The 27,937-nt window shown below is 44.9% G+C and overlaps 1 protein-coding gene across 2 annotated transcripts in view; it reads left to right on the forward strand.

Annotated features, from left to right (window-relative positions):
- The window catches only part of ATP8B1 (ATPase phospholipid transporting 8B1), a 134,627-nt gene that overhangs the window by 69,897 nt on the left and 36,793 nt on the right, over nucleotides 1-27,937 (forward strand). For both annotated transcript variants that reach the window (XM_045886640.3, XM_045886639.3), the window contains exons 3-15: nucleotides 8,265-8,362; nucleotides 9,896-10,009; nucleotides 11,755-11,853; nucleotides 11,952-12,013; nucleotides 14,676-14,748; nucleotides 14,855-14,925; nucleotides 16,648-16,730; nucleotides 16,847-17,005; nucleotides 17,176-17,264; nucleotides 19,240-19,430; nucleotides 21,869-22,077; nucleotides 24,344-24,387; nucleotides 25,068-25,224. In XM_045886640.3, the coding sequence (XP_045742596.1) occupies nucleotides 8,265-8,362; nucleotides 9,896-10,009; nucleotides 11,755-11,853; nucleotides 11,952-12,013; nucleotides 14,676-14,748; nucleotides 14,855-14,925; nucleotides 16,648-16,730; nucleotides 16,847-17,005; nucleotides 17,176-17,264; nucleotides 19,240-19,430; nucleotides 21,869-22,077; nucleotides 24,344-24,387; nucleotides 25,068-25,224 (1,449 nt within the window). The remainder of the gene's footprint in view (nucleotides 1-8,264; nucleotides 8,363-9,895; nucleotides 10,010-11,754; nucleotides 11,854-11,951; nucleotides 12,014-14,675; nucleotides 14,749-14,854; nucleotides 14,926-16,647; nucleotides 16,731-16,846; nucleotides 17,006-17,175; nucleotides 17,265-19,239; nucleotides 19,431-21,868; nucleotides 22,078-24,343; nucleotides 24,388-25,067; nucleotides 25,225-27,937) is intronic.

A 27,937-nucleotide genomic window follows, 5' to 3' on the forward strand; every position in this document is an offset into this window, starting at 1 on the left:
CTGGGGTCACCTTTTTCTCATTCTGACTTCATTTTGATTTCTCATTCTTCCTTGCCCACATTCAGACCATTGTCCTACAGTTCTTGAATCTGGCTTCTCCATTTCCAGTCCCTTACTGGCTCAGGCTCACATCCACTGTCCCTTCAGTGAGTGCAGTGATCTCCTGCCTCTAGATTTGTTCCCTTCAAATATATCTTGCTCACTGTTGTGAGTGTGAGCAGGGCAAATCACAGTCTGACCGGGCCACTGCCGTCCTGAATCCTTGTGGCTTGGCTGGACATCAGAACCCGTAACCCCATAGACTTCCATCTTTTCCTATATTGTTCACTCTTGATTTAATCCCACCCACCATCCCACTGCCTTTAGAAACATATTTTTTAAAATAGCAAATACAATGGTCGGGTGCCTGGGTGGCTCAGTTGGTTAAGCGACTGCCTTTGGCTCAGGTCATGATCCTGGAGTCCCAGGATCGAGTCCCGCATCGGGCTCCCTGCTCGGCAGGGAGTCTGCTTCTCCCTCTGACCCTCCTCCCTCTCATGCTCTCTGTCTCTCATTCTCTCTCTCTCAAATAAATAAATAAAATCTTTAAAAAAAACCAAAAAGGTGGTACATGCATATAGATGTAATTATAGGAGGGAACAGTGAAGATGAAGTCTCCTAACTTGTCTCCTCTTTCCTTCAGCATGTGGTTTCCTTTCCCAGAAAGAAACTGTTGTTGTCAGTTTCTCAAATGTCCTTCTGGAGATATATACACACTTGTACATGCAAAGAACACTTACCCATGTCCCGTATACCCACAGATAGTTAACACACCTGTCCCAGTACGTGTATATGCATGCATCCCTGTTGTGCATTAATTCTGTGTGTCCCATAGCTGAAAGCACAGTATGGTAGACACCCCTGCTTTTGTCCCTTAGTGTAATTTGGAGATCTTCTCTTTGAGTACATGGAAAGCTGCCTTCTTCTTCTTTTTTTTTTTTTTAAGATTTATTGAGAGAGACAGAAAGCATGAGCAGGGGAAGGGGCAGAGGGAGAGGGACAAGCAGACTTCCCGCTGAGCAGGGAGCCTGATACAGGGTTTGATCCCAGGAGCCCGACTGAGATGACCTGAGCTGAAATCAGATGCTTAAATCGACAGAGCCACCCAGGCGCCCCAGCTGCCTTGTTCCTTTTTGCAGACTGCATAGACTTGTCATGTAGTTGTTTAACTAGCTGCTCATGGTGGCATTTGGGTTGTTTCTGATCTTCCCGATAAACAGGGCTCCGTCGAATAGCGCCAAGACGTGTCATTTCTCCTGTGTATGAATATGTATGTGGGGGTAAATTCTTACACATGGGATTGCTCCATCAGCCGGTGCACATGTGTGTGTTAAAATGTGACAGATGTGTGGGGCGCCTGGGTGGCTCAGACGGTTAAGTGTCTGCCTTCAGCTCAGGTCATGATCCCAGGGTCCTGGGATTGAGCCCCACATCGGGCTCCCGGCTTGGCAGGGAGCCTGCTTCTCCCTCACCCTCCTACTGTTCTCCCAGCTTGTGCTCTCTTGCTCTCTCTGTCAAATAAATAAATAAAATCTTAAAAAAAAAAAAAAAGACTTTCTTTAAAAAAAATAAATAAATAAAAGTAAAATCTAATAGATGTGGTCCAGTTGCTATTCACAGAGACCACTTAAGGTGGCCTGACCCTCCACTTTCTTTTCAATCCAGTGTGTCATCAGATTCTTTCCTCTTTGCCAATTTTGCCATTGTAGGCTAAAAATTGGTACCTCCCAGAAGAACTGCACTTCTTTTTTTTTTTTTTTTATGAATTTGAGTATCTTTTCACATATTTAAGACCCTTTGAATTTCCCTTTGTATGAAATGTCTATTCATGTCCTTTACCCATTTCTCTCTTCTGTGGTTTGTTGGTTTTTCTTTTTGATGTTAAACTTTAGATCTTTTTACTCTTGCTTTGTTGTAGTTCATACCAACCTGTGTAGCTGTTTGGCTGTTGGCGTGTCTATAAGCAAGAATTCAGAATCAGCAGTAAGGATGAGGGGCCTGGGGAACTTACTTTCTGTATGTCAGCGGTCAGAAGTTTGGGTGACGTCGGGAGCACTCTGAACATCATGTAGCCATGTTTAGATGTATTGAATACACATCTACCAAATTTAGGGACAACTCTGAGCCATAGCCGGCTGATGTCACATGCGTATCTGGACACATGCATTGATGGTTTTACAAACGCTGTTAGTTGCTATCTTCATAGCTTTTTACCAAAGGGCCATACGTGCATTTTTTGCTGGTAAGTTCATTATTTCTTCTCTTTTCTTAGTATTTTCATTCTAGAAAATGGGACAAGCTATCTTCTTTTTCTATAAATTAGTCTTGTGGTCCAAATGTCTAGTAAAGTTCTCTGTTTCCACGTGAGCAATTAGTAAACGTTTGATCAAGAAGACAAATATTTCCAAGTGCTATTTTGCTGCCCTTCCTAAAGGTATGTGCTTCAGTGCAGCATTTCTCAAACTGTATTAGGAGGTGTTCTGTGATTTTAAAAAAAAAAATGTGCCTGTGGTCACACTAATTTTGAAAAGACTGAATTAAATACAATTAAATAAATTTCTTCTCTGAGCCTTTAATGTACCAGTGGGTCCGCTGAATGTTCAAAAGAGGGATGCAGTATGACATGCTGTCGTTTGCACATGTATTTAACCACAGAACACTGTTTTTACTTTTTTCTATGGTCTCCACTCAAAATATTCCTCAAGCAATTAGCACAATGCTCAGCGGAGAATCAGGAGAAGACATCAGTTTGTTTGCCCTCTGATTAGTCTGAGTTTTGCCAAACAAGGAACCTTTTGGAAATTGGGTTATTGATTATCTGGCTGCAATCAGATTTCTAAAATTAACTAGAAAATTCCTGTGGTTAAGGTCAGCATGTTGCAGATAAAGACATACTGGTTACTTTCTCCAGTCTCCCCAAGGTGTTATCGCAGCATAAAATTAAGAGACCAAGGGCATTTCTGGTAGACCCTTCACTGCGCCTGCTTGAGGTCAGACACCCTTTCTCTCAGAAGCATCCACATCAAAATGGGCTGCGGATGAGGCGTAGTGTGGGCCGGACAGGGACCACTGGCTGGGGACTTAATCATGAGGGAAATTTCAAGCAAACTGAGAGTTGCTGGAGGGGAAGTAGGTGGGCGGATTGGGGTAACTGGGTGATAGGCATTAAGGAGGGCATGTGATGGAATGAGCACTGGGTGTTATATACCACTGATGAATCACTAAATTCTACCCCTGAAACTAATAATATACTACATGTTAGCTAAATTGAATTTATTTATTGATTTTTAAGATTTTATTCCTTTATTTGAGAGAGAGAGAGAGAGAGAGAGCGTGCACGAGCAGGGGGAGGGGCAGAGAGAGAAGCAGACTCCCTGCAGGGCAGGGAGCCCAACTGGGGGCTCAGTCCCAGGACCATGGGATCATGACCTGAGCCGAAGGCAGACGCTTAACCGACTGAGCCACCCAGGCGTCCCAACTGAATTTAATTTTTTTTTTTTTTAAAGATTTTATTTATTTATTTGACAGAGAGATACAGCGAGAGAGGGAACTTAAGCAGGGGGAGTGGGAGAGGGAGAAGCAGGCTTCCCACTGAGCAGGGAGCCCGATGCGGGGCTCGATCCCAGGACCCTGAGATCACGACCTGAGCCGAAGGCAGACACTTAACGACTGAGCCACCCAGGTGCCCCTCCAACTGAATTGAATTTAACTAAAAAATTAAAACAAACAAAAAAGAACCACAAGGGAGCCAAGGAATCTAGCTCATTAACTAACTGGGCAGCTTATTCTTTCGAGTTTTTCTGAGATTGATTTTTATCCCTTCCCCTTGGCCTTTTCTTGCTTCTTGAGGAATCCAGTCTGTTTTCCTTCTCAGCCTTCCTGGGGCTTAGAACGGCAGCTTGGTGACGTTCTGGGACACTGGTAGCCGGAGGTGTGTCGCGAGCCATCTGCAAGCTAAAACAAACCATTAAAAGCACATACGTTTTCAAGTTACCATAACACAGAATGGATTCAAGATGACCCTATAAATACCTTTTCTACCCACTTTTATTTAGATCTATTTTTTTTTTTTAAAGATTTTATTTATTTGACAGAGACACAGCGCGAGAGGGAACACAAGCAGGGGGAGTGGGAGAGGGAGAAGCAGGCTTCCCGCGGAGCAGGGAGCCCGATGCGGGGCTCGATCCCAGGACCCCGGGATCATGACCTGAGCCAAAGGCAGCCGCTTAACGACTGAGCCACCCAGGCGCCCCAGATTTCCTATTTGAGTGGGGAAGAAATGTTCTGATTGCGTACGTTATATTCTGATTGCACAACAGATAGTGCGCATTTTAACAGTGCTTCTGAGTCCTCTTATAGTTCCATTTTAGTTTTCCCATTTGATAAATTGCACTTCCACTAGAAAGAGGCTGGGTGCAGTTCCTTTTGTAATGGCATGATCATTATGATTACCCAGTGAATGGCAGCCAAAATGATGCAGGAGGAATTTTCAGTAATGGTACTGTGTGGTTCTTAAAAAAGTAACCAGGTTGGGGCACCTGGGTGGCTCAGTCGCTAAGCGTCTGCCTTCGGCTCAGGTCATGATCCCAGGGTCCTGGGATCGAGCCCCACATCGGGCTCCCTGCTCTGCGGGAGGCCTGCTTCTCCCTCTCCCATTCTCCCTGCTTGTGTTCCCTCTCTCGCTGTGTCTCTCTCTGTCAAATAAATAAATAAAATCTTAAAAAAAAAAAAAGTAACCGGGTTAATGATCTGCATTCTTCAGTAGTCCACACTTGTCCCTTTTGCGTTATTATCTGTACTTCCTATGAGGGAAAAGTCTAGAAAATCCTTTAAAAAAAATGAAATACAATATTTTCAAAAGTATGTCTTTACTTTGATAATTGTATAAGACCAATAATTTTAGAATTCTTTACCTGTAAATGCTCTTTAATATATTCCCATCTCCAAAAATAGTTCAGTCCCGGTAGTTGTTAATTTCCCTCCCTTGCCAGTGTGCCGGGGAGGGAGGGGTGCATCCAAACTGGCTTGACCCACTCATGTATATCCTACAAAGGAAGTTCATCTGGTGTGCATGTTCAAACCCAAGTCACTGGAGGACCTGAGCTTCCTCAGTTTTCCTTCCTGATTGATGACATCCTTGTCTTGAGTTTTCATAGCAGCGGCATGCTCATCCCTTCCTGTTGGGAAACCAAGCACTGCCTGATACTTGACTTCCACCTTTCCTGCTGGAAAGGTCAACCCTATGCTCGTAAGCAACACTCCCACCTCAGCTCGTGGGCAGACTTCTCAGGGTGGTTTGGAGCATAGGTTACAAAAACAGGCCCAGTCCGTACAGTGAAGTGGACAGAGAAACCGGACTCCTTGGCATGACGCCTTACACATAGTAAGCACTGAACAAATGTTAGCTATTGAGCTACACATCCTGGGACAGAAGAAGTCAGGAGTAGATGGGTAAAGCAAACCCGGTGGGTGGAAATATTGTTCCTCTGTAGATGTAGACTGACTGCCTGGTGCATCATCTCTGAGGGTCCCTTTAGCTGAAATTTCCAGTAGGTGCTGGGCTCCATCAACAGGAGATCCATTGAGTTAGAAAGGACTTGAGCCAGAGGTAAACTAGATCTCACCTTGCGGGCTTTACCTTTTCCTCTTCGAGGTCTGCAAGCATATCCTCCACGAGTACCTTCAGCACGTCAGGGGAGGCCCCAGCCTGCCCGCAGAGAGCTGCCCAGTGTGGTGATTGCAGGCCTGTTGCCAAAGCAGCTAACCCTGCAGCAGCGGGACCCTCGTTTCAGTTTTGCTGAGTGAAGGCCGTGTAAGTCGACAGTTTGGGAGCCAGGGAGTCTCCAAGCCCAGAGCCGAAGCTCGGAAGGAAAGAAGGGAGGACCAAACACCCAGTAGGAGGAATTCCTATCACCACAGGATGGCTGACAACTGCTATAAGATAGGGGGTGACAGGTCAACTCAGAAATCTACCTCCAGCGAGTCCTTAGCCAGCTGTGGACCCACTAGGGATGACGAAAAGAAGCGAGTCTGGATCGGCCCAGGAAGCAACAGCTGCAGCCCCACCACGATGGACCCCGTGACATTTCGCAAATCAGGGAGGAGCCCAGCTCCTGCTAATTCAGGTTCTGGAAGTAAGAGAGCCACTGGGGTGGCTCTTCGTTGAGAAGCTTCAAAGCCAGCCCTACCACAAAACAGTGGTCCCACAGTGAGGTAGAGAGGTGGGTGTTGTGTCTCAGGCTCTGGAGCCAGGAACGTGGAGACCACCATGGAGACGCCAGAGGGTAGCCAGGGGCTGGGTTTGGGGAGCAAGGAGGCGGTAATCTTGGAGTGTCGTTAAAAAGGAGACAGAGGAGCAAGCTACTGTGGGGGCGCAGGCTCAGAGAAGACTTCCTGGAGACTCTTCCAGCTTGCCTTTCTTGTGGGTTAAATATCCAGGCCATCTCAGAATGGAACACATCTTCTGTTGGAATCTCTATGTCCCACAGCCTAGTGGTAACCTCACAGTGGATTGATCGTGTGATGTCCCTGTGGTGTAACCTGAGACCCCAGGCTCGGGTCAGAGGACCACCACCTCAACTTCACACTCCTTGGAGCCAAAATGATGGCGCCGCCTTGCCTCAGGCCTTCCTGACTGGTTCCCCAATACTGTAGCTGAAGCCATACCACCCACCTCCCTCTCCTCTTCTCCCCCCCCACCTCCGCAGTGTCCCTGAATATAGACTGGACTCCTGTCCCTTCAGGAGGCAGTCAGGAGGAGGAGGAGGGGTACAGCAAGAAGTGTGGGCAACTGAAAGAGGAGAGTCATTACCCAGACTTTCCGCTTCTAAAGAGATAACTGAAAAAAATTCTTAAGAGTTCCAGAAGACAGTCTGAGAATGTTCATAGCAAAATAATTTGTAATAGCAAGATGCTAGAAACACCCCAAATATTCACCAACAGAAGAACTGATAACCTGTGGGATACACACGATACTGTAAGCCGGTGGCAACGAAGAGCAGTTATCCACACTAATATAGATGAAATTCAGGTAGTATTGATGGTGGAAAAGCAATTCACAGAAGAATTTAAGCGATACAGCTCAAAACTGGCCTGAACAACTTGACTGGGGGTGGGGTGGGGTGGGGTGGTGGTGGTGCTTACTTAATAAACCTGTACAGAAAAATAAGGGGATGATAAGCACAGATGTTAGGAATGTGGTTGGTGGTTAGGTTGGGAATGAGGAAGATGTGATCTCACAGAGTTAGGAATTGTTCTACTAAACCCGTAGATAGCATCTTCCACTAAGCGTGGAGAAAACTATCCCCAAGGAGAATCTGGTTAGAAAGAGTTAGTACCGGGCGGTGAGGGAGGGGGGTGGCTAGGGAGAAGGGTTTCATGAGACACCTGTTGGGTGAGAAATGTTCCCCCCAGCAGTAGAGATGCTGTGGACGTTCTAAAGTTCCTTGGAATTCGGATATGCCGACTAAATGGACTGAGTCCGCTCAGTACTGGGGATGTGACATTAAGCGCGTGAGATAAAGCAGTGGACGCTGATCTGTGATCAGGACCCAAGAGTGTTGAATTAGTCAGTGATGGCCTTTTTCTTTGATTTATCCATTCACTAAATATTTAATGGATGATAAACTTTACAAACCAAGTAGATGAGTGTGAAAATAATAATTTGGCTTAATTTAGCTGTGACCTTCCAGGGCTCTGGGATTTTGTTTGGGTCATGTTTAACGAGGATTACTCTTTTAGAACTCCAGTGTTCTATGGACAGTTGGTCACATTACAGCATGTCCATTTGTGTGCTAGGGCTGCCATAACAGAGTGTCACAAACTGGCTGAATTCAACAGCAGAAATTTATAATCTCACAGATTTTGGAGGCTGCAAGTCCACGATCAGTGTGTGGGCAGGGGTTGGTTCCTCCAGAGGCTGAAAGGGAAGGAAGGGACTGTCCTAGGCCTCGCCCCTTGGCATGTAGGTGGCCAGGTTTTCCCTGTGACTTCACCTCATCATTCCACTGTGCATTCTGTGTGCAGATTTACTTTGTTTTAGAAGGCCATCAGTCCTATTGGGTTGGGGGCGACTGTAATGACCTCACTGTGTAATATATAAAGGTTATATTCCAAGGCACAGAGTGGGAGTTCGGACTTTAACATCTGAACTCAGGACACAATTCAGCCCATAACCATATGCTAATTCTCCGCTTGATGGACTTTTTTCTCTTTCTTTTTAAAAGATTGTACGTGGCAAGTCAAAGCAAATGATCGAAGCTTCCATGAACAACCTCATTTCATGAAAACAAGGTTCTTTTGTATTAAGGAGAGCAAGTATGCGGTAAGTTGATTTTGACTTTCTAAATCCTCTTTACTAAGAGCCAGTTTTTTCCAGTAGCCATTATGCTTACCAGCTTTGTGAGACACCTGCCTTCCAGATCATCCCTGGCCCAGGCCATTGATAATCATTGTCTGTTCTATAGAATATCATGTTTATACATCACATTCCATTTCATAAAGGTGAGTAGGAGTGGCTTGACACAGACCAAAACAAAATTATGTAGATTGAAATTCTCCCTATGTGTGCACAGAGCTCTCTTAACGTTTTATTTATTTATTTATTTAAGATTTTATTTATTCATTTGAAGGAGAGAGAGAGCACAAGCAGGGGGAGAGGCAGGGAGAGAGGGAGAAGTAGACTCCCCGCTGAGCAGGGAGCCTGATGAGGGACTCGATCCCGGGACCCTGAGCTGAAGGCAGACACCTAACCATCTGAGCCACCCAGGTGCCTTCTTAACATTTTATGTAAGAATTTACAATAATGTCACAGAAGCCTTATGTTTGAAGGTAATAAGAATTTGAAAGGATCTTGATAACTTCTCTCCCCTTTCTCTGCCTGTGATAGATTTAGAGACTTTGAAGATACTTTCACCTCAAAAATCCTTATTACCTTTAACATACGGTAACACCTGTCAAGTGTTCGCTTTTGTGTCGTAATGTGTCTTTTAGTTGGCTAGGCCATCTGTAACAGGGACACAACTGGGCCGGTGTAAGACAACAGAAGTTCGTTTTCTTACAGTTAGGGAGCCAGAAGTCCAAAATCAAGGTGTTGGCAGGGTTGGTTCCTTCTGGGGGGCCTGCGGGAGGGTCTGTTCCAAGCTTCTCCCCCAGCTTCTGGAGGTGGCTGACAATCCTTGGCGTTCCTTGGCTTGTAGCCACATCCCTCCAATATCTGGCTCTGTCTTCACATGGCCTTTTCCCTGTGCATCTCCACATCTGTGTCCAGCTGTCCTCGTCTTCTAAGAACAACCAGTCATTGGATCAGGGCCCACCTTAATCCAGTGTGACGTCTCTGTAACTTGATCCCATCTGCAAAGACCCCATTCCCAAATAAGATGGCAGTCACGGGTCCCAGGATTAGGACCTGAGCGTATCTTATGGGGCACACAGTTCAACACACAACAGTGTCTTTTCCTTTACACGGTAGCCTTCATCCCTCAAGGAAAAGAGTGTTCCTTCTCCAGCTTTGTGGTCCACACTGATGTCTCCCTTTGCCCCATTTTCTAAGAGGCTCTGAGGAGTCAAGGAATCTGCCAGCAACATCCACATGGTCACAGCCAGATTTGCCACGGAGATCCTTTGGGGGGAAATGTCTCCTTCTTGTTACTTGTTACTGAGCCTCCAAGGAGTCAAGGAGGCCTGGTTAGAATTAAATGCGTAAAGGAAATCTCAGTGTCTTTCTGGCTAATGTCCCTGTGTCACCGTAGGCCATCAGGCTTTAAGGATTTTTGCAGGTGTTGTCTACACTGGGATAAATGTGTGACCTTATGTAGAATGACTTTCTTTCTTTCTTTCTTTCTTTTTTTCCCAACAGAATAATGCAATTAAAACATACAAGTATAATGCGTTTTCCTTTCTACCGATGAATTTGTTTGAGCAATTTAAGAGAGCAGCCAATTTCTATTTCCTGGTCCTTCTTATCTTACAGGTAATGCCCTTTGATATCTTAAATCTCTTTTGAATTATGACGACTCAGTAACACTGAGGTTGTGGACATGTATAAACTTGAAAGTCGTTATATTAATATCAGGGTTCTGCACATAAGGGAATAGTGCCTCATACAGAACCAGGATGACAGTGTTCGGTGAACAGGGAAAGGAAGCAAATGGAGATATTTTAACTCTATATTTTTAAAAATTCTATTTCGTCCTGATATGAGTGTTAAAACTGGTTTTCCCGAAGTGAATACAATTAAAACCTTCACTTTGTAAAATGATTTGTACCTTAAAATTCTATTTTTGTGTGTGCTTGCGCTTTGTTTTTTCTTCTGAAGCTTGATTTCCTCAAGAATATTATGTATTTGTTTTAATATTTGGGTCATGATTCTCAGTAAGGTATTTTTGCGAACTGGTTTTACATGGACAAAAGGCCTGTTCTTTTCCTGAGTCTTTGTCTCCATTGTGGCAAAGGATTCACTTATCTGGAGAGTGTTAATTTTACCTGTCTAGAAACTGTTGTTATAATCAAAGGAACTCTACACCCTCTAGTTGCCAGAGTATCGACCTTTAGCCCCTGATGTGCAGGCTACAAAGGACAGCATAGCCACTTGGTTTTATCAGATTCTTTACTTTCAGCATTGGATTTGGAAAACAGTCTCGTCTGCTGGGATTCGCTCGGGAAGGCTTCATGAAATGGGAGCGTGTGTGTGTCCGGGTGGGGATGGAGGGTGCAGGAAGTGGTGAGGAAACGTGAGAGAGAAACGGATACCCAGCAGATTTGGTAGGGTATGAAATCTACTGGCTTGATAGTATAGAATGGTCCTGTTATCAGGAGGGACCTTTGAAACAGACCCGTGTGGAGACAAACACCAAAATTTGAAGGTGCTGCTGTATGATAAGTGAGCTATTTTTCCCTACCTTCCTTCTAGCAAGGAAAAGGGGAGTTACACACATTGATAATAATGTGGCAAATGATCTTTCTCTCTTCCAACCAATCCCCAATCATCTTCTCTTAAAGATGGAGCAATTTAAATTAGAATAATAGTTATAGCCTTAGCCGGCCACTTGCTTACATTGTTATGTCACTTAATTCTTGTACTCTGTGATGCAAGGGCTATCCTAACCTCCTAATTTTGCAGAGAAACTGAGGCCTGGGGAGGTATAGGAACTTGCTCAAAATCCCAAAGCCCTGAGTAGGAGAGCGGGACAGGATTTGGATCCAGGAACTTCTCTGCAAAGCCTGTCATTTTAACCACTACACAATATGGCCTGATGCTCCATGGGATGATTACGAGAGATCTTTACTAAACTTGCCTCCCAATCTTTTGTTCCGAATTGAAGCCTGTCTTAAGGGGGGCAAGGCCTCCTGCAAGGCCAGCCTCTTTCTCAGCCGGACCAGTAGTGATGACCCCCAAAGATGCCCAACGCCGTCATGAGCATTCGGAGGCAGCCACTACCTACTGCTGTCCTGACCTCCAGCCTGAGACCCTCAGGGACCACTGGCTGAGCCACCAGCCCTGGAGAGCCTGCTATATGCATGTCCTCTGGGGTCTGTTCCTGGAGGCCAGAAGCCAGAGAGGGCGGCAGGAAGAAGGTTGGCTGGAGGCTTGCATGCCTTTCCTTTCCTGCAGGCTTGCAGGGTGTAGACTTGGGTGATGGTGGAGGTTGGAATTAGCAGTAACCTACAGAAGCCATGCCTTCATGGGCACATAAGTCTTCCTTGTATTTCTTGCAGGCAATCCCTCAAATCTCGACCCTGGCATGGTATACCACCCTGTTTCCCTTGCTCGTGGTGCTGGGCATCACGGCCATCAAAGACCTGGTGGACGACGTGGTAAGAATTGCTCGTGCAACTTTCTCCTCACTGCAGTGGAATCGATACCTTCTATTTTGAGATGATTAAAATAACCTTTCTCCTTCTCTCTTCTAAAGGCTCGCCATAAAATGGATAATGAAATCAATAATAGGACGTGTGAAGTCATTAAGGATGGCAGGTACTGTGCCTTCCTTAGTTTGTCACTTAGTTACAGGGATAGAGTGGATGACTATGTCTAGAAACATACTTAGAGACAACTCTTCTGAACTTACAAGGCAGTCAGCCCAACAGCCTTTTCACTGTAAGGGTCTCTGTTCATTTACTAAGACTTGGTCCTCTCCTCATGACCCAGAGGCTATAGCCAAGTTGGATGACGGGTGCTTGCCCTTTGGGCCCTACAGTATCAGCACTGTTGTGTTTATTTTATTAAAGCTTTTATTTATTATTTATTAGAGAGAGAGAGAGAATGAGCAGGGGGAGGGGCAGAGGGAGGAGCAGGGGGAGGGGCAAAGGGAGAAGCAGGCTCCCTGCTGAGCAAGGAGCCTGATGTAGGATTCGATCCCAGGACCCCGGGATCATGACCTGAGCCGAAGGCAGACCCTTAACCTACTGAGCCCCCCAGGTGCCCCAGCACTGTTTACACTGTTTACTCCTTTAGCCTGGAGCTCCCATCTTTGCTGTTCCCAAACTTGTGTGTTCAGGATTTCGCCCAAACATCTTGACCCCTTTCCTGATTCCCCAGCTCAAGTGATTTCTCCCTTCACTGCATTTTCAGAGCATTTTGCTTTCCTCTTTCTTATTATGGCCTGACTTTTATTAGAATTATTGGTGTAGGTGTCTCATCTTCTGTCCTGAACTGCAAGCTTCTCAGGGAGACTATCCTGATGGTATTTGGTTGGGTCTTTGTTTTTTGTTTTTTGTGTGTTTTTTTTGGTCCATCAGAGCCTCCAACACACCAAAAGTGCTCCATAAATGTTCAATAAACATTGTCAACTGTGACCAACGTGCCAACTCACAGACCAGTAAAGAGTTGTTTTTTTTGAGCAAGCGCCTGGGGGCAGAACCATAAAGTCAGGTGCTAAAAATAGTGACTAAGACAATGCCAAATCACGGTGATGTACACCTGAAACTGTAGGATATTATATATCAATTACACTTCACTAAAAAAGAAAGAAAAAAAAATAGTGTGAAGGCCCAATTCAAAGACTTTTTTAGGTGTCGACCCTGAGAAAGAGAAGGTGATTTATAGGCATAGTTCCACTGTGTCTAATTTACATACAGACTATGTCAGTCTGTTTGGATGGCTTTTTTTCCTTCCCAAATAAATGGATTCTGTTCTGAAGGTTACCTTTCAAATCACTTAGAATCACTGTCATGGAGAGTGGTAAGATTCACAGCCAGCCCGCATTACCCTGGCAAGAGGCCACAGCCTGGTTAACTCCACTGGTAAAGAGTAGCTCTGAGTGGCCTTAGATTTGGGGGTCAGGGTGCGTATCTGATAGGGCTGTGGCCCCAGCCCTCCTGGAGGAGGGTTAAGCCTGTGTGGGGACTCGGACCTTGTAGGGAGGGCAGTGCGACCTCCCAAGGGGAAACTACATGTTGCAGTGGAAGGGTTCAAACAGAATTGCCTCTCATATCCCCAGAGAGCTGTGAAAGAAGGTTCTTGTTCGTTTATAATTTGACACTCATATGCAAATTGTAATTTACAGTTTTGCAGATACGGACATGTAAACCACCATTTCCTTTATTGAAAGATGAGCCAAGTTTTTTTTAATCCTAAGATTAAGAATTGTGTGTTAAATTCTAATAAATTGGTGAAACTGGTATATAGGCATATATTTAGAATGTATTTTAAATTGAAAAATATATATATTTTCAACTCCAGGTCTCTTTTATCCATGAATTAATGGGAGGACACACATGGTGATTGGATTTCTGCCTCCAAAAAAATTAAGCTTATTAGTTGTGATAGATTCACAATATCTATTAGGGATACCTTTTCTATATGTGAACATCTTTAAAAGAGACTACTGTGTTTTAAAAGATGTTTAAAAAAGATGTTGATTTGTTAGACTTTTTAATATATTTTTTATGTTTTTTAAAGATTTTATTTATTTGACAGAGAGCGAGAGCAGGAACACAAGCAGGGGGCAGTGGGAGAGGGAGAAGCAGGCTTCCCGTGGAGCAGAAAGCCCAATGCGGGCTCGATCCCAGGACCCTGGGATCATGACCTGAGCCAAGGGCAGACGCTTAATGACTGAGCCACCCAGGCACCCTGATTTCTTAGACATTTAAATGGTTATTTCCTATGAAATTTAAGACTGAAAATAGTCCTCTTCTTATTTAATTTTGCATTTTATCAATGTCCATATTAGACTTATGAAAGCGCAACGCACTCCTTGGAAAGGTAATTTACACAATAGGGAGGAGGCACGTTCTAAAGTTCCAAGAGGATTCCAGGGGGCCCGTGTGGGAGCCAGAATGCATTCCGGCCCCGGGACCACCTGCATCCTGAGCAGGTGGTGGATAACCCAGAGGACAGAGAACAGGAGAGGTAGGAGTACAGGACAAGAGCAAAAACAAAGGAGATGCCGGGTATCGTGACATAGGAAAGAACACATCAAAATGGTCCCCATCACCACTGCTTCCTTTAGAGGAGACTGTGATTCCCGTGACCTCTTAATGTGGTTTCATCATTCAGTGGCTGAACTTTTAGGAACCCTTTTCTCTGTGAAATTCACGTTTTCCCCAGAATCATTGGTTTCTAGAAAGAATAATTCCAAATCTTTTGCCAGTAACTTTGAAAAAGCCAATAAACTGTTATTATTTTTAATATTTAGATTCAAGGTTGCCAAGTGGAAAGAGATTCAAGTTGGAGATGTCATTCGTCTGAAAAAAAATGATTTTATTCCGGTAAGCGAATAAGCCCTGCATCCTCATCCCTGATCCTCCCAGCTGCTCTGGTGCTCAGCTTCGCCTTGGGGATCTCTGTGTTATCGGTGCGTTTTGTTTTGAACAGGCTGACGTCCTCCTGCTGTCCAGCTCTGAGCCCAACAGCCTCTGCTACGTCGAAACAGCTGAACTGGACGGGTAAGCGCGTGTTCGCCAGGCCTGTTTTAAGACTGACCTTTGAGGGCACATTCATTCCGTTGAAACTTGCATCATGAAAAGGAGCCCTGAGATCTGGCCCTGCCTCCAGCACTTGCTGGCTGTCCAGCAGTGTCCCTAGCGGACCAATGTCTCTTTTTTCCAATTCCATCTGTAAAGGGGGGCTCTCAAACCTGCCCTCCCCCCCAACTTTGAGGGAAGGTAAAAGGGTCAATGCCTGAGCCCTTTGTAAGCAGCTGAGCGGTGTCCAGACACATACGAATGACTGTCAATGTAAGCTATTTCAGAAAAAAACCAGATTTTTAAAGTACTTGTCAATAGGCAATTTTGGATTTTCCCTTTGTTGGCTCTGGTCACAACACTACCACTTAGAAGAATGTTCTGCTTTTGACCCGTTTTGAATGCATTTATTGAGTGCCTGCTATGTTGCGTTAGCATTATGTATTAGCTCATTTAATCTTTGCGGGGAGCTGAAATCATCTCAGGCAAACTAGGGCTGTCTTTGCACTATGAATTAGTCAGTTGCTCAGTCTTACCTATAAAACGGCCATTATTCCCATGAGTGAGAGGCTCTAAAGCTTTCCAAAGGGAGCAAATCCCAACATGCCCTGTCAGAACAAACTGAACGGGAAGGTGGAGGGCCACAGGTCAGCATCTGAATATAGGGGAACCCCAGAGTCAGTATTCGTGGAGCCCACAAAAGGACGTCCGGCCTGTAAAGGCGGTATTGCCATTCAGCGCCCAAATGCCCAGCCTGACTCTTCTTTTTCCAGAACATGCGCCTTCCTTGCTCTGTGGGTGGGAAATGCCACGTACTGGGGGGTAAGGTTCCCACCTCCTTTCCTAGGTAGAATTATCTTTCAAAGATATGGGATCTGGAAAATAGTAGGTTGACAGAGTCCAAACACTTTCTGTAGCAAATATGTCTTGTAGAATCATCTTAGTGCGATTAAATATTAGAAGCTAAGTTAAAAAAAAATTTTTTTTTTTTTTAAAGATTTTACTTATTTATTTGACAGAGAGAGAGACAGCAAGAGAGGGAACACAAGCAGGGGGAGTGGGAGAGGGAGAAGCAGGCTTCCTGCGGAGCAGAGAGCCCCATGTGGGACTCGATCCCAGGACCCTGGGATCATGACCTGAGCCGAAGGCAGACGCTTAACGACTGAGCCACCCAGGCGCCCCTATTTGTATCTTTTAGAGAGAGCACAAGCAAGGGGAGGGGGAAGGGTCAGAGGAGAGAGAGAATCTCAAGCAGACTCTGCGCTGAATACGGAGCCCAATGCAGGTCTCGATCCCATGACCCTGAGATCGTCAAGAGTCCGATGCTCAGCCGACTGAACCACCCAGACAGCCCTCGGAGCTAAGTTTTTAAATAGCAGTCTGATAGTCTAGGCTGGTGGCGAAAGCTAAATTAGTAAGAAGGAGGACAGGAAGCTTGTAGATGCCTCTGTCCCAACCATATCGGCCCACTTAAAACAAACAGCGAAGGGGACCAACATTTCCCAAGTCAGAAGTTTTTCTATAGTTCAGGAAATAACCTCACTAAACCCAAAGTTCCAAGGCAAACCGAGTTTGAAAATCAGAAAAGCTAATGATCTAGCCTTTGTTTCCAGGTATACCTAATGTTACCTTGTACAGTTTTTCTTATATTCCTTTTCGAGCTCCAAATTTTATTCATTTAATTTTCTTTTCCTCTCCCTTTAGAGAAACCAATCTAAAGTTCAAAATGGCACTTGAAATCACACACCAGTATCTCCAAAGAGAAAATTCACTGACAACGTTTGATGGTTTGTGCAAATATGTCTTACTTTGTTTTAAATTTGTTGCTCAACTCAGTCCCAATTAATTAAAACCAGAAAATCTTTCGTATGTGAGTACTTATGTGAGTCATATTTTTCTAAAGGTTTTATTGAATGTGAAGAACCCAATAATCGGCTAGATAAGTTTGCAGGAACACTGTTTTGGAGAAACACAAGGTTTCCTCTGGATGCAGATAAAATTTTGTTACGTGGCTGTGTAATTAGGAACACGGATTTCTGCCATGGATTGGTCATTTTTGCAGGTAATTTCAGAGTTTCTTGGGAAATTGATCTGATATGTGCTTTTAAGATTTAAAGGAAGGGATTGCTCTTCTGTTCATTCTCCATCAAAACCAAAGGAAAAGTAATTTTATTGACATGACCGTGAATTGATTTTCCCAACTATTGATCGTATTGAATTTTCCACTTTTAGGTGCTGACACTAAAATAATGAAGAATAGTGGGAAAACCAGATTTAAAAGAACTAAAATTGATTACTTGATGAACTACATGGTTTATACGGTACTTATTTTCTATTTCAGTAGATAAGAGGCTAGACTGCTGTCTTTTGCTGTAATGTTGTTGTATGCTTTTCTTGTGCAGAGAAATCTTACCTCTGCAAGCCAAGTAGAAGAACACGTGCGGTGTCCCAAGGCTGGATGGGAGAGAGAGGACTCTCCTACTTTTTCTCAGAAATGCCATACCTCTAATAGGAGAATCCTTTTGAGAATGGAAATTCCAGTTGTAGGGGCCTCTGAGTGCTTGAGTATTTTGTTAACTAGAGTGACCAGTTGGAAAACCAGGGATCCCAAGATAAGTTCGTGGGACTGGGCTCCTAGAGTCAATGTAGGGTTGATTTTACTGCTGTTAGTTTCCCCAAGAGGTAGTTCTCTTAAAAGCAAACTTTTCCCCCTGACATATGCTGTATAAGTCTACATAAAAGGCAAGGCTAAATAAAAGGTGTGTTGAGGGGTCCACGAGACCACCCCCAGGTTTGGTGATTCACTAGGAGGACTCATAGAATAGAGCATCTAGTTGCCGTCATAGCTATGACTTACTGTAAGTTATTACAAAACAAGATCAGCAAAGGCAAAAGGCCCATGAGGCAGAGTCTGGAGGGAGCCAGGTGCCAGTTTCCAAGAGTCCTCTCCCAGGAGGGTCACACGGCAAGACACACTTAATTCCCTGAGCAACAATTTGTGACAGCCCATGTGAAATGTTGTCCATACCAGGGAAGCTCCTTGGAGACTCTGTGCCTGGGCTTTTATTGGGATCTGGTCACATAGGCACCATCTGCCAGGCACGTACTAAAATTCCAGATTCCCTGAAGGAATGCAGGTGGTTGGCATAAGCCATATTGTTTTACACAAACAGGCACAAAGAGCCATTCTTATCAGGGAATAAGGAATAAGGAAACCCTTCCAAAATCTAAGTTCCCAGATGCCAGCCAAAGTCCAACCTTCCAAGCAAGTCGTTTGAGGATAGCATCTCAGGCCTGGCCCCAAATATTAGGCAGTCCTCTGATTTCCCAATGAGAATTCGTTTTTGCCCAAGTATTTAGTTTAATTTGAATACATAAACTTTTAGGGACTTCTAAAACTTACAGTACTTTACATATACATATTTAAAGTCATATAAAAGTAATATACTAATTTAAGAAACAATTCGTTTTTCTCTGATACCACATTTCGTGAAAACTTTGAACTTTTCAAGTGCGTCTTCCATGTCATTGTCCTGGTTACGGCCAAAGTATTCACAATGAGTTCTTTGTGCCGTAGTGGTTTTGAGATATAGCACTTTTGGAATCTGTGTCCAGAAATTTAAATATGTCCTTGGAAATTGTATTCCTACCCATAAATATCCAAATACTACGAGGACAGTGGACTTTTCATCCCCTAAGTGTATCCTCATAATTTTCCTAACAGGATATACTTACTGTGCCACTTTTTAAGTGATCTTAAACTTGAAGTGATAATTAAATCTTCAGGAATAATTACCCAAATCTGGGTAAAATTCCCTTAACTTCTCTTTTAAAACTTATTTCCAAAAAAAAAAAAAAAATCAAAAAATAAAACTTATTTCCATCAACTATTTTCTATAAGCATCCCAAGTCAGCATTGTTTGATATTATTTCATGCTGAGATACCTTCCCCAAACAGTACAATATTATTCAAACTAAAAGCCATGGATCGAATGCCCTGTAATATGAGGATGTTTAAAGATTTGAATGTAAGACACCACTTTCTCTTTCAAACTATAGCTTTGGGGACAAAACTGTACCTAGATGTGTTATGTAGGATAGATCAGTCAATGATAGAACTCAATAGGCTTTCAAAGCATCCTGATGGTGCCGTTTTTCCTTTAAGTGTGTTGTTTTTACAGACTACTAAATTATCATTAACATGCAAAGTATTGAGTAAGGTTAGTTAGCATCTATGACATTCTGGGAGTTGGCAATCTGTCTTCCAAATACACTTAAATGTTTCATGTCTTCTAGATCTTTGTTGTTCTCATCCTGGTTTCTGCGGGTCTTGCCATTGGCCATGCTTACTGGGAAGCTCAAGTTGGCAATTATTCTTGGTACCTCTATGATGGAGAAGACTATACACCCTCCTACCGTGGATTCCTAAATTTCTGGGGCTACATCATTATTCTAAATACCATGGTGCCCATCTCTCTCTATGTCAGGTAAGGCTCTCCTCTCTTTGGCCTTCTGCTTTAAGGGAAGTATGTCGTACATTTTCCCCACTTTGCACCTTCATTTCTATCAGTAATTGTTGGCCTTTGAGGCCATAAAGAACAAGTAAGAAAATAACGTTCGTCTCAGGATTGGGGGTAATGGAAGGAAAGGAAATGAACACCGGAGTGTCTGCTCTGCGCCCCGCACAGCGCCTTGTATCTTGACCACTTTGCCGATGAGACCCCCAGAGTTCAGAAGTCACTCACTGGGTAAGATTCCTTCTCAGGGGACTTCAGAGCCCAGGCTTCAGAAGGGGCCTTGGGACAAGGTGGAGATGTCCAATGTCATGGGAAAACTTAGTTGTTTTCCTTTTCAGGAGCCTTCCTTTTTTTTTTTTAAATTTTTTAAATTTTTTTATTTTTAAAGATTTTATTTATTTATTTGAGAGAGAGAATGAGATAGAGCATGAGAGGGGGGAGGGTCGGAGGGAGAAGCAGACTCCCTGCCGAGCAGGGAGCCCGATGCGGGACTCGATCGAGGGACTCCAGGATCACGACCTGAGCCGAAGGCAGCCGCTCAACCAACTGAGCCACCCAGGCGCCCTCAGGAGCCTTCCTAATCTCTTAGCTGGGTCTTCCTTATTACCACCTGGCACATCCGTTGCTTGTAAAATGCTTGCTGGCCACTGCTTTCCAATGGGAATGCCCCTCTCCTCGCCCTCTGTCAGCCTCTCAGAATGTTCTGTTTCTCATCTCAGTCTCAACCACAATAGAGGAGGCAGGGTCCTGTCTCTGACAAGTGGTGATGCCTTGCTTGGTGAGATTTCTTCCTCGTTCACTTCTTTCCTTCTTTAACATCAGGGTTTGCTTCATTTATCAGTTGGATTTTAGACCACTGGAAGGGGAGCTGTGTCTTGGAACATCCTCAGCAGCCAGAGTCTCCTCTAAGTGCCAATTAAGTAACAACCCAGAGACATACAAGATCACATATACTTCTGTAATTAGAAGTACTTGTTTTATTTTAATTTTATTATATGTGCATTTGTTTTCTTTGTAATCTTATTATATGTAGTTATTGCTGTTCCTTTACCATGAAGTAGAGCCCTGGGGAGCCATGTGTTTGCAGTCACTTAAAAAAACAAAAAAACAAAAAAAAACTGAGATGAGTTTTACCTTTGTCGAGGGAGCTATTAAACAGATTATTTTGTTTAAAACTGTATGTTATAAAATAAACTGTGTGTGTCAGTTTCGGTTTTAAAAAGTCATGTCATGTGATTAGTGTGATTTCCTTATTTCTCTTGAACATGGAAGGTCCTTCTAGAGCCTAAGTCGGATCAGGTCATTCTGCTTTGTTTTCTACCCTGCGGTAGCTTTCCATTTCCTTCAGGATAAATTCATTATTGAGGCCACCCTATGACCCACAAGGCCCGATGTGGTCTGGTCCCCCCCACGCCATCACCTCCTGTACCGCCTCCCCCTCCTTAGGCTTCCTCAACTCCAGCCCCCTGGCTGCTCCTCAGTGTGGTGGCAGTACCTGCCACAGAGCCTTTGCACCTGCTCTGGTCTTTGCCTGGAATGTTTTTCCCTCTTACCTACATGGTTGCTCTTTCATTTCCTTCAGGCCTCTGCTCGAACATCCCCCTATCACGCTGGCCTTTCCTGACCCACTCTATCTTAAATGTCACTTCCGTTCCCTGTTGGTCTTCATCTTCCCTGCTTTGATGTTCTGCAGGGATTTTGTCTGTTTTGTTTGCTGATGCGGCCTCCTATGTCTGTACATAGTAGGCACTCAGGAAATATTTATAGGGTGAGGGAAAGAGTTCTTTTTCCCTCTCTTTAATTTATTATAAAGACATCTTTTGCCCACTCAACATTGGCTGAATATTTAAACAGCTTCCTTATAACTGAGATATATTTAATCCCTTAGAGTTTTAAAATTACGATGATTCTTTTAGAATATCTTATTTGGGACATTCTTTAACTTCATAAGAATTTAGGGGGAAAAACTACGCTTTTTCACAGTGTAGGAGTTACTTACCAAAAGCGCTAGGGCCTACTTGTGAGCACATAGGGTCTGTAACCTGGTGGACCCTCACCTCCAATTAGGGGCAAAGGTGAGCGCAGCCTTTCCAGTTGTCCCCGGGTGCCACGGGAATGAGAGAAAGGAGAGTAGGGATTGCCACATCGTCACCATGTCACCGGTCCCACAGGGCCATGGGCTGAGGGTCAGACATACTCAGGAGTGAGTGAGAAATCACACTGAACAAGGCTGGAGAAAGATGTGTCTGGTCAGGAGAACCCAGAGGCTGGGCACATAGACCCCACATGGCTTGTCTTTCTGCGGATGAGCAGCTCGTTCCTGGGCACGCAGGTGAAGATAAAGCCCGCTCCCTGCCTCTCGGATCTGAGAGCGCCACCCAGAGTAATCTTTCGTCTTGTCCTCCTAGTGTGGAAGTGATCCGTCTTGGACAGAGTTACTTCATCAACTGGGACCTGCAGATGTACTATCCTGAGAAGGACACGCCCGCGAAGGCGAGAACCACCACGCTGAACGAGCAGCTCGGCCAGATCCATTATGTGTTCTCGGATAAGACAGGGACGCTCACACAAAATATCATGACCTTTAAGAAGTGCTGCATCAGTGGGCAAATATATGGTGAGTGGAAGCCAGTTCTCGGTCCCCAGGCCTCTGTGACCAGGGCCCGCCTTCCCAGAACCGCTGGTGCCATCCCCGAGCCCAGCCCTGGTGGCCATTCTGGGCTGAGTTCGGAGGGGGCTTCGCTGGTGGCATCGGGAACACATGCGGGGGAGAGGCCAGCGGTCAGAAACAGGCACACGTCCCTCAAAAGATGAAACCGGACGTTACCGTGTGATCCAACAGTGCCACTTCTTGGTGTGAACCCAAAAGAACCAAAAGCAGGGACTGGGAGAGAGATGTGCACAAATATGGTCATATCAGCGTTATTCACAATAGCTAAAGTGTGGAAGCAACCCAAGTGACCATCAGTGGATGAGCGCATAAAATGTGGTCTCCACATACGCCGGAGGATTAGTCCTGCAAAGGAAGCCGTTCTGACACACGCCATCCCGTGGATGAGCCTGGAGGACACTGGGCTCAGGGAAATAAAGCCGTCACGGAAGGACGCTTACAGTATGAATCCATGTATATGAGGCCCTAGAGCAGTCAAATGTACACAGACAGGGAGTGGAAGGGGTGGTTGCCAGGGGCTGGGAGGAGGGGAGGATGGGCACTTTGTTTAATCAGTACTGAGTTTCAGCTTTACCAGATGAACGAGCTCTGGAGCGGGTGGGGGTGATGCTGCATAGCAGCTGGACTGTAGTTAATGTCACCGAACTGTACACCTTAAAAATAGTTAAGGTGGGAGGCGCCTGCGTGGCTCAGTTGGGTCAGGTCATGATCCCGGGACCCTGGGATCGAGCCCCGCATCGGGCTCCCTGCTCGGCGGGGAGCCTGCTTCTCTCTCTGCCTGCCGCTCCCCCCCGCTTGTCCTCTCTCTCTCTCTCTCTGTCAAATAAATAAATAAAATGTTTTTAAAAAACGGTTAGGACGCCTGGGTGGCTCAGTTGGTTAAGTGACTGCTTTCGGCTCAGGTCATGATCCTGGAGTCCCTGGATCGAGTCCCGTATCGAGTCCCGCATTGAGTCCCGCATCGGGCTCCCTGCTCGGCAGGGAGTCTGCTTCTCCCTCTGACCCTCCCCCCTCTCATGTGCTCTCTCTCTCTCTCAAATAAATAAATAAAATCTTTAAAAAAAAAAAACGGTTAAAGGGGTGAATTTTATATGTATTTCCCCATAATTATTTTGAAAAAGTTGATTTCCATTCTAATGTTCTGAAATATGCTGTATATTTATAAAAAATGTTAAGGCTAATACTGTATTCAATCAGAATGCTCTAACTTTTAAATAAAGACTTCATACAATTTTTAATTTCTTTTTAGAGAGATTTTATTTATTTATTCGAGAGAGCGCACAAGCAGGGGAAGGAGCAGAGGGAGAGGCATAAGTAGACTCCATTGTGAGCACAGAGCTCGATGTGGAGCTCAGTCCCACCACCCCAAGATCACGACTCCAGCCAAAATCAAGAGTTGGACATGGGGCTCCTGGGTGGCTCAGTCGGTTAAGCGGGTGACTCTTGGTTTCAGTTCAGGTCATGATCTCAGGAGGGATCAAGCCCCGTGTTGGGCTCTGTGCTCAGCAGGGAGTTCGCTTGAGGACTCTCCCTCCCTCCCTCCCTCCCTCCCTCCCTCCCTCTCCCTCTGCCACCCCACTGTGTGCTCGCTCTCTCTTTCTCTCAAATAAATAAATCTAAAAAAAAAAAAAAAAAGAAGAGTCAGATGCTTATCTGACTGAGCTAACCAGGTACCCACTTCACACAATTTTTTAAAAGAGCCTTAAGAACGCTGTGTGCTTTTTCCTTGTAGAAAACTACTATACCGTGAATGTGTTTTCGCATAAGGAGCATCTCTGACATGGGGGACTGTGAGGAAGGTGGTAGGATACTGGGGGGTTAAGGAAGTGGTCCTCATGTGCATGGGGGCAGTCCCTTTAGAGCTGGGGGGTAAGTAAAGCACTTCAAGGGACAGGAGTCTGGCCCCAGAGGAGGATGCAGTGTAGAAGGCCAGAGGCACCAGTGTTTGAACCTCTAGACTGGAGGTTAGCAAACTTCTGTAAAGAGCCAGGTAGAAAGCATTTGAGCCTTTGCAGGCCATATATTGTTTGCATCAGATTTTCTTCTTTGTTAGGTATTATTTTGTTTTCACAACTCTTGAAAAATGTGAAAATCGTTCTAAACTTGAGGGCTGTCCAGAAACAAGCTGAGACCCACAGAACCGAAGCAAGGTGGGGAGGGACCTCTGCACACCGATGGAGACTCAGTTTCTTTTGTCCTGTTTGTTTCTCAGGAGACCATCGGGATGCTTCTCAAAACAGTCATAGCAAGATAGAGGTGAGTCCTTTCATTTAAGGAAGGGTTTGGGGGTGTGTATTGGTTGCCCACGACGATGGCTGTAACAAGGTACCCCAAATGGGTGGCTTAAAACAACATAAATACATTCTCTCACAGCTCTGGAGGCCAGATGTCTGAAATCAAGCTTCCAGCAGGGCCACAATCCCTCTGAGGTTCTAGGGAAGAACCCTTCCTTGCCTCCCCCTAGCTTCTGGTGGTGGCCTGCAGTCCTTGCCATTCCTTGGCTCACAGACCCAGCACTTACATGTCTGCTTCCATAGTCCCATGGCTCACTCTCTGGGTATCTGTGTGTCTGCGTCCAGATTTCCCTCCTCCTATAAAGACACCAGTCATTGGATTAGTGCCCAGCCTCATCCAGTAGGACCTCGTCTTAACTCGATTACATCTGCAAAGACCTTCTTTCCAAATAAGGTCATCCTCACAGCTGCCAGGGGTTAGGACTTCCACATATCTTTTTGGGGGACACCATTCAACCCACCACAGGATGTCTTTTTGTTTTAAGACCGGTGTGAGCCCACTTGACACTTAAGAGTGTGTTAAGATCCCAAGGTGACTTTTCCATAAAGACTTGGCTTCAGAGACAAGCTCCTGTCCTTTGTGAAGCCCACGTGGACGTTTTCAAAATCACGTTGTTTGTTTGCTCTCTCCACTTCTTTCAGCAAGTCGATTTTAGCTGGAATATGTTTGCTGATGGGAAGCTTGCGTTTTATGACCACTATCTCATTGAGCAAATCCAGTCAGGGAAGGAGTCCGAAGTTCGACAGTTTTTCTTCCTGCTGGCGGTTTGCCACACGGTCATGGTGGATCGCATTGATGGTGAGTGTTTCTCTGGCATCTCGGACGCCAGGGAGCAGTGTTTTCGTTTACAGGTAGCTCCCGCTGGGAACTCAAGTGCGTGTAAAGTAGTAGGCCTGACAAGTCTGTCTCTTACTCAAGCAGTGAACATTTGTGAGCCCTACCCTGATGGTATATGAGGTGGCAAAGCACGAAACCAGCTCTCAGTCTCTGAAGATGTCCAACTCCCCCCCAGTTACGGCCCCAAATGTGTTTATCACTTTGCAAGTGAAATCTTATCGTTAAGAGAAATGATTGACTCTAGCATGCTACTAGAAGAATCACAATCTTCCCACCCTGTTATTACTTGACATTTATTGAGAGTGAAGAGTCAAGCCTTATCTGGATCAGAAGGGGACTTTGAACTTGAACAATCTTTACTACAAAATAATTTCAGAATTTATTTTCTAGATTCAGATGTGTTTGGGGTTTGAAATAATACCCACCAGAGCCTGGGCTCACTTAAGGTGCCTTTTTCTTTGGAAGGAGCATAATTAACGTATATTTGCATGGGAGCCAGCAAAGCTGACTTGTAGGTTCCTTTGTAGAATTCTTTTTTCTTTCTTTCTTTTTTTTTTAAGATTTTATTTATTTGAGAGTGAGCAGAGAGAGAGAGCACACGAGCGGGGGGAGGAGCAGAGGGAGAAGCAGACTTCCCACTGAGCAGGGAGCCCCATGCGGGGCTCGATCCCAGGACCCTGGGATCATGACCTGAGCCGAAGGCAGATGCTTAACCAACTGAGCCACCCAGGCACCTCCCCTTTGCAGAATTCTTTTTTTTTTTTTAATTTTATTTTATTATGTTAGTCACCATACATTACATCATTTTTGATGTAGTGTTCCATGATTCATTGTTTGCATATAACACCCAGTGCTCCATTCAATACATGCCCTCCTTAATACCCATCACCAGGCTAACCCATCCCCCCAACTCCCTCCCCTCTAAGACCCTCAGTTTGTTTCTCAGAGTCCATAGTTTCTCATGGTTCGTCTACCCCTCTGATTTCCCCACCTTCATTTTTCCCTTCCTGCTATCTTCTTTTTTTTTTAACATATAATGTATTATTTCTTTCAGAGGTACATGTCTGTGATTCATCAGTCTTACACAATTCACAGCACTCACCATAGCACATACCCTCCCCAATGTCTATCACCCAGCCACCCCACCCCTCCCACCCCCCACCACTCCAGCAACCCTCAGTTTGTTTCCTGAGATTAAGAATTCCTCTTATCAGTGAGATCATATGATACATGTCTTTCTCTGATTGACTTATTTCGCTCAGCATAATACCCTCTAGTTCTATCCACGTCATTGCAAATGGCAAGATTTCGGGGTGGTTTTTTTTTTTTTTTTTATGGCTGCATAATATTCCAGTGTGTGTGTGTGTGTGTGTGTGTGTGTGTGTGTGTGTACACCACATCTTCTTTATCCATTCATCCGTTGATGGACATCTAGGCTCTTTCCATAGTTTGGCTATTGTGGATGTTGCTGCTATAAACACTGGGGTGCATGTACCCCTTCGGATCCCTACATTTGTATCTTTGGGATAAATACCCAGGAGCCCTTTGCAGAATTCTTAAATGCAGTGGTGCCAACTTTGTTGTAGCAACTTGGTCCCGTGTCTGTGAAAGCCAGCCATTTCTTCACATATGGCCATTACAGTAAGTTATAGAAATCCACCTGTGCGTTATAGAAAGAGCAAAAGGAACCCTTTTGGCATTTCTGCAATGAAGCACGGTCTGCCTGCCCAGCCTCCACTCGAATTAGTTCAGCGTAGGAAGGAGCCTTTCTGTTTTCTGACCTTGCGACATCACGCGTGGCAAGTATGAACTTTCCGGGGGAGGAATATGCAGAAAAACTGAATGTGGGCAAGCTCTATGTGCTATCTTTCAGCAGATTTCAAAGAAACTCATTCCAAGGATGGCTATAATGGTGCAGTAAAGAAAGACAATGACAGAATTCAAATTGGGACAGGTACATGGAAGGCTATTAACAGGCAAAGTGGGGCAAGACAGAGACACACCAGGTCATGAATAACCAACACAGAGGTCCAAGTCTGTTTCTAGCTGAGCATATTTTACTCACACAGTAAGAATCCACTATGATATATATTTTTTAAATGTTTCATTTATTTATTCATGAGAGGCAGAGGCAGAGGGAGAAGCAGGCTCCCTGCCTAGCAGGGAGCCCGATGCGGGACTCGATCCCAGAACCCTGGGATCATGACCTGAGCTGAAGGCAGACGCTTAACCATCTGAGCCACCCAGGCGCCCATATTTCTTTTTTTTTTTTAAGATTTCATTTATTTGAGAGAGAGAGAGGGAGAGTATGAGAGAGGGGAGGGTTAGAGAGAGAAGCAGACGCCCTGCTGAGCTGGGAGCCCAATGCGGGACTCCATCCTGGGACTCCAGGATCATGACCTGAGCCGAAGGCAGTTGCTTAACCAACTGAGCCACCCAGGCGCCCCACTATGCTATTTCTAAGCAACTTGGTTCTCTTAGGTCTTGACTCATTAGTAAAATTATTCTCCCCCCACCCCTTGTTTTAATAGCATGTGGTGGTATTTTGAGAACGAAACAGCCGACTTAGGCAAACATACTTCAATCTTATGGCCTGTACTTTCTTTTCTCCTCCCTGGGATATTATGGGAAGGGCCCTATTTTGCTAGAGATGGGCTGGCCCCGTTTGGGTTCC

This window comes from Mirounga angustirostris, unplaced genomic scaffold (assembly GCF_029215605.1).
Source record: "Mirounga angustirostris isolate CCGP_5_RB_7025 unplaced genomic scaffold, mMirAng1.0.hap1 SCAF_14, whole genome shotgun sequence".
In the NCBI taxonomy this organism is placed as follows: Eukaryota; Metazoa; Chordata; class Mammalia; order Carnivora; family Phocidae; genus Mirounga; species Mirounga angustirostris.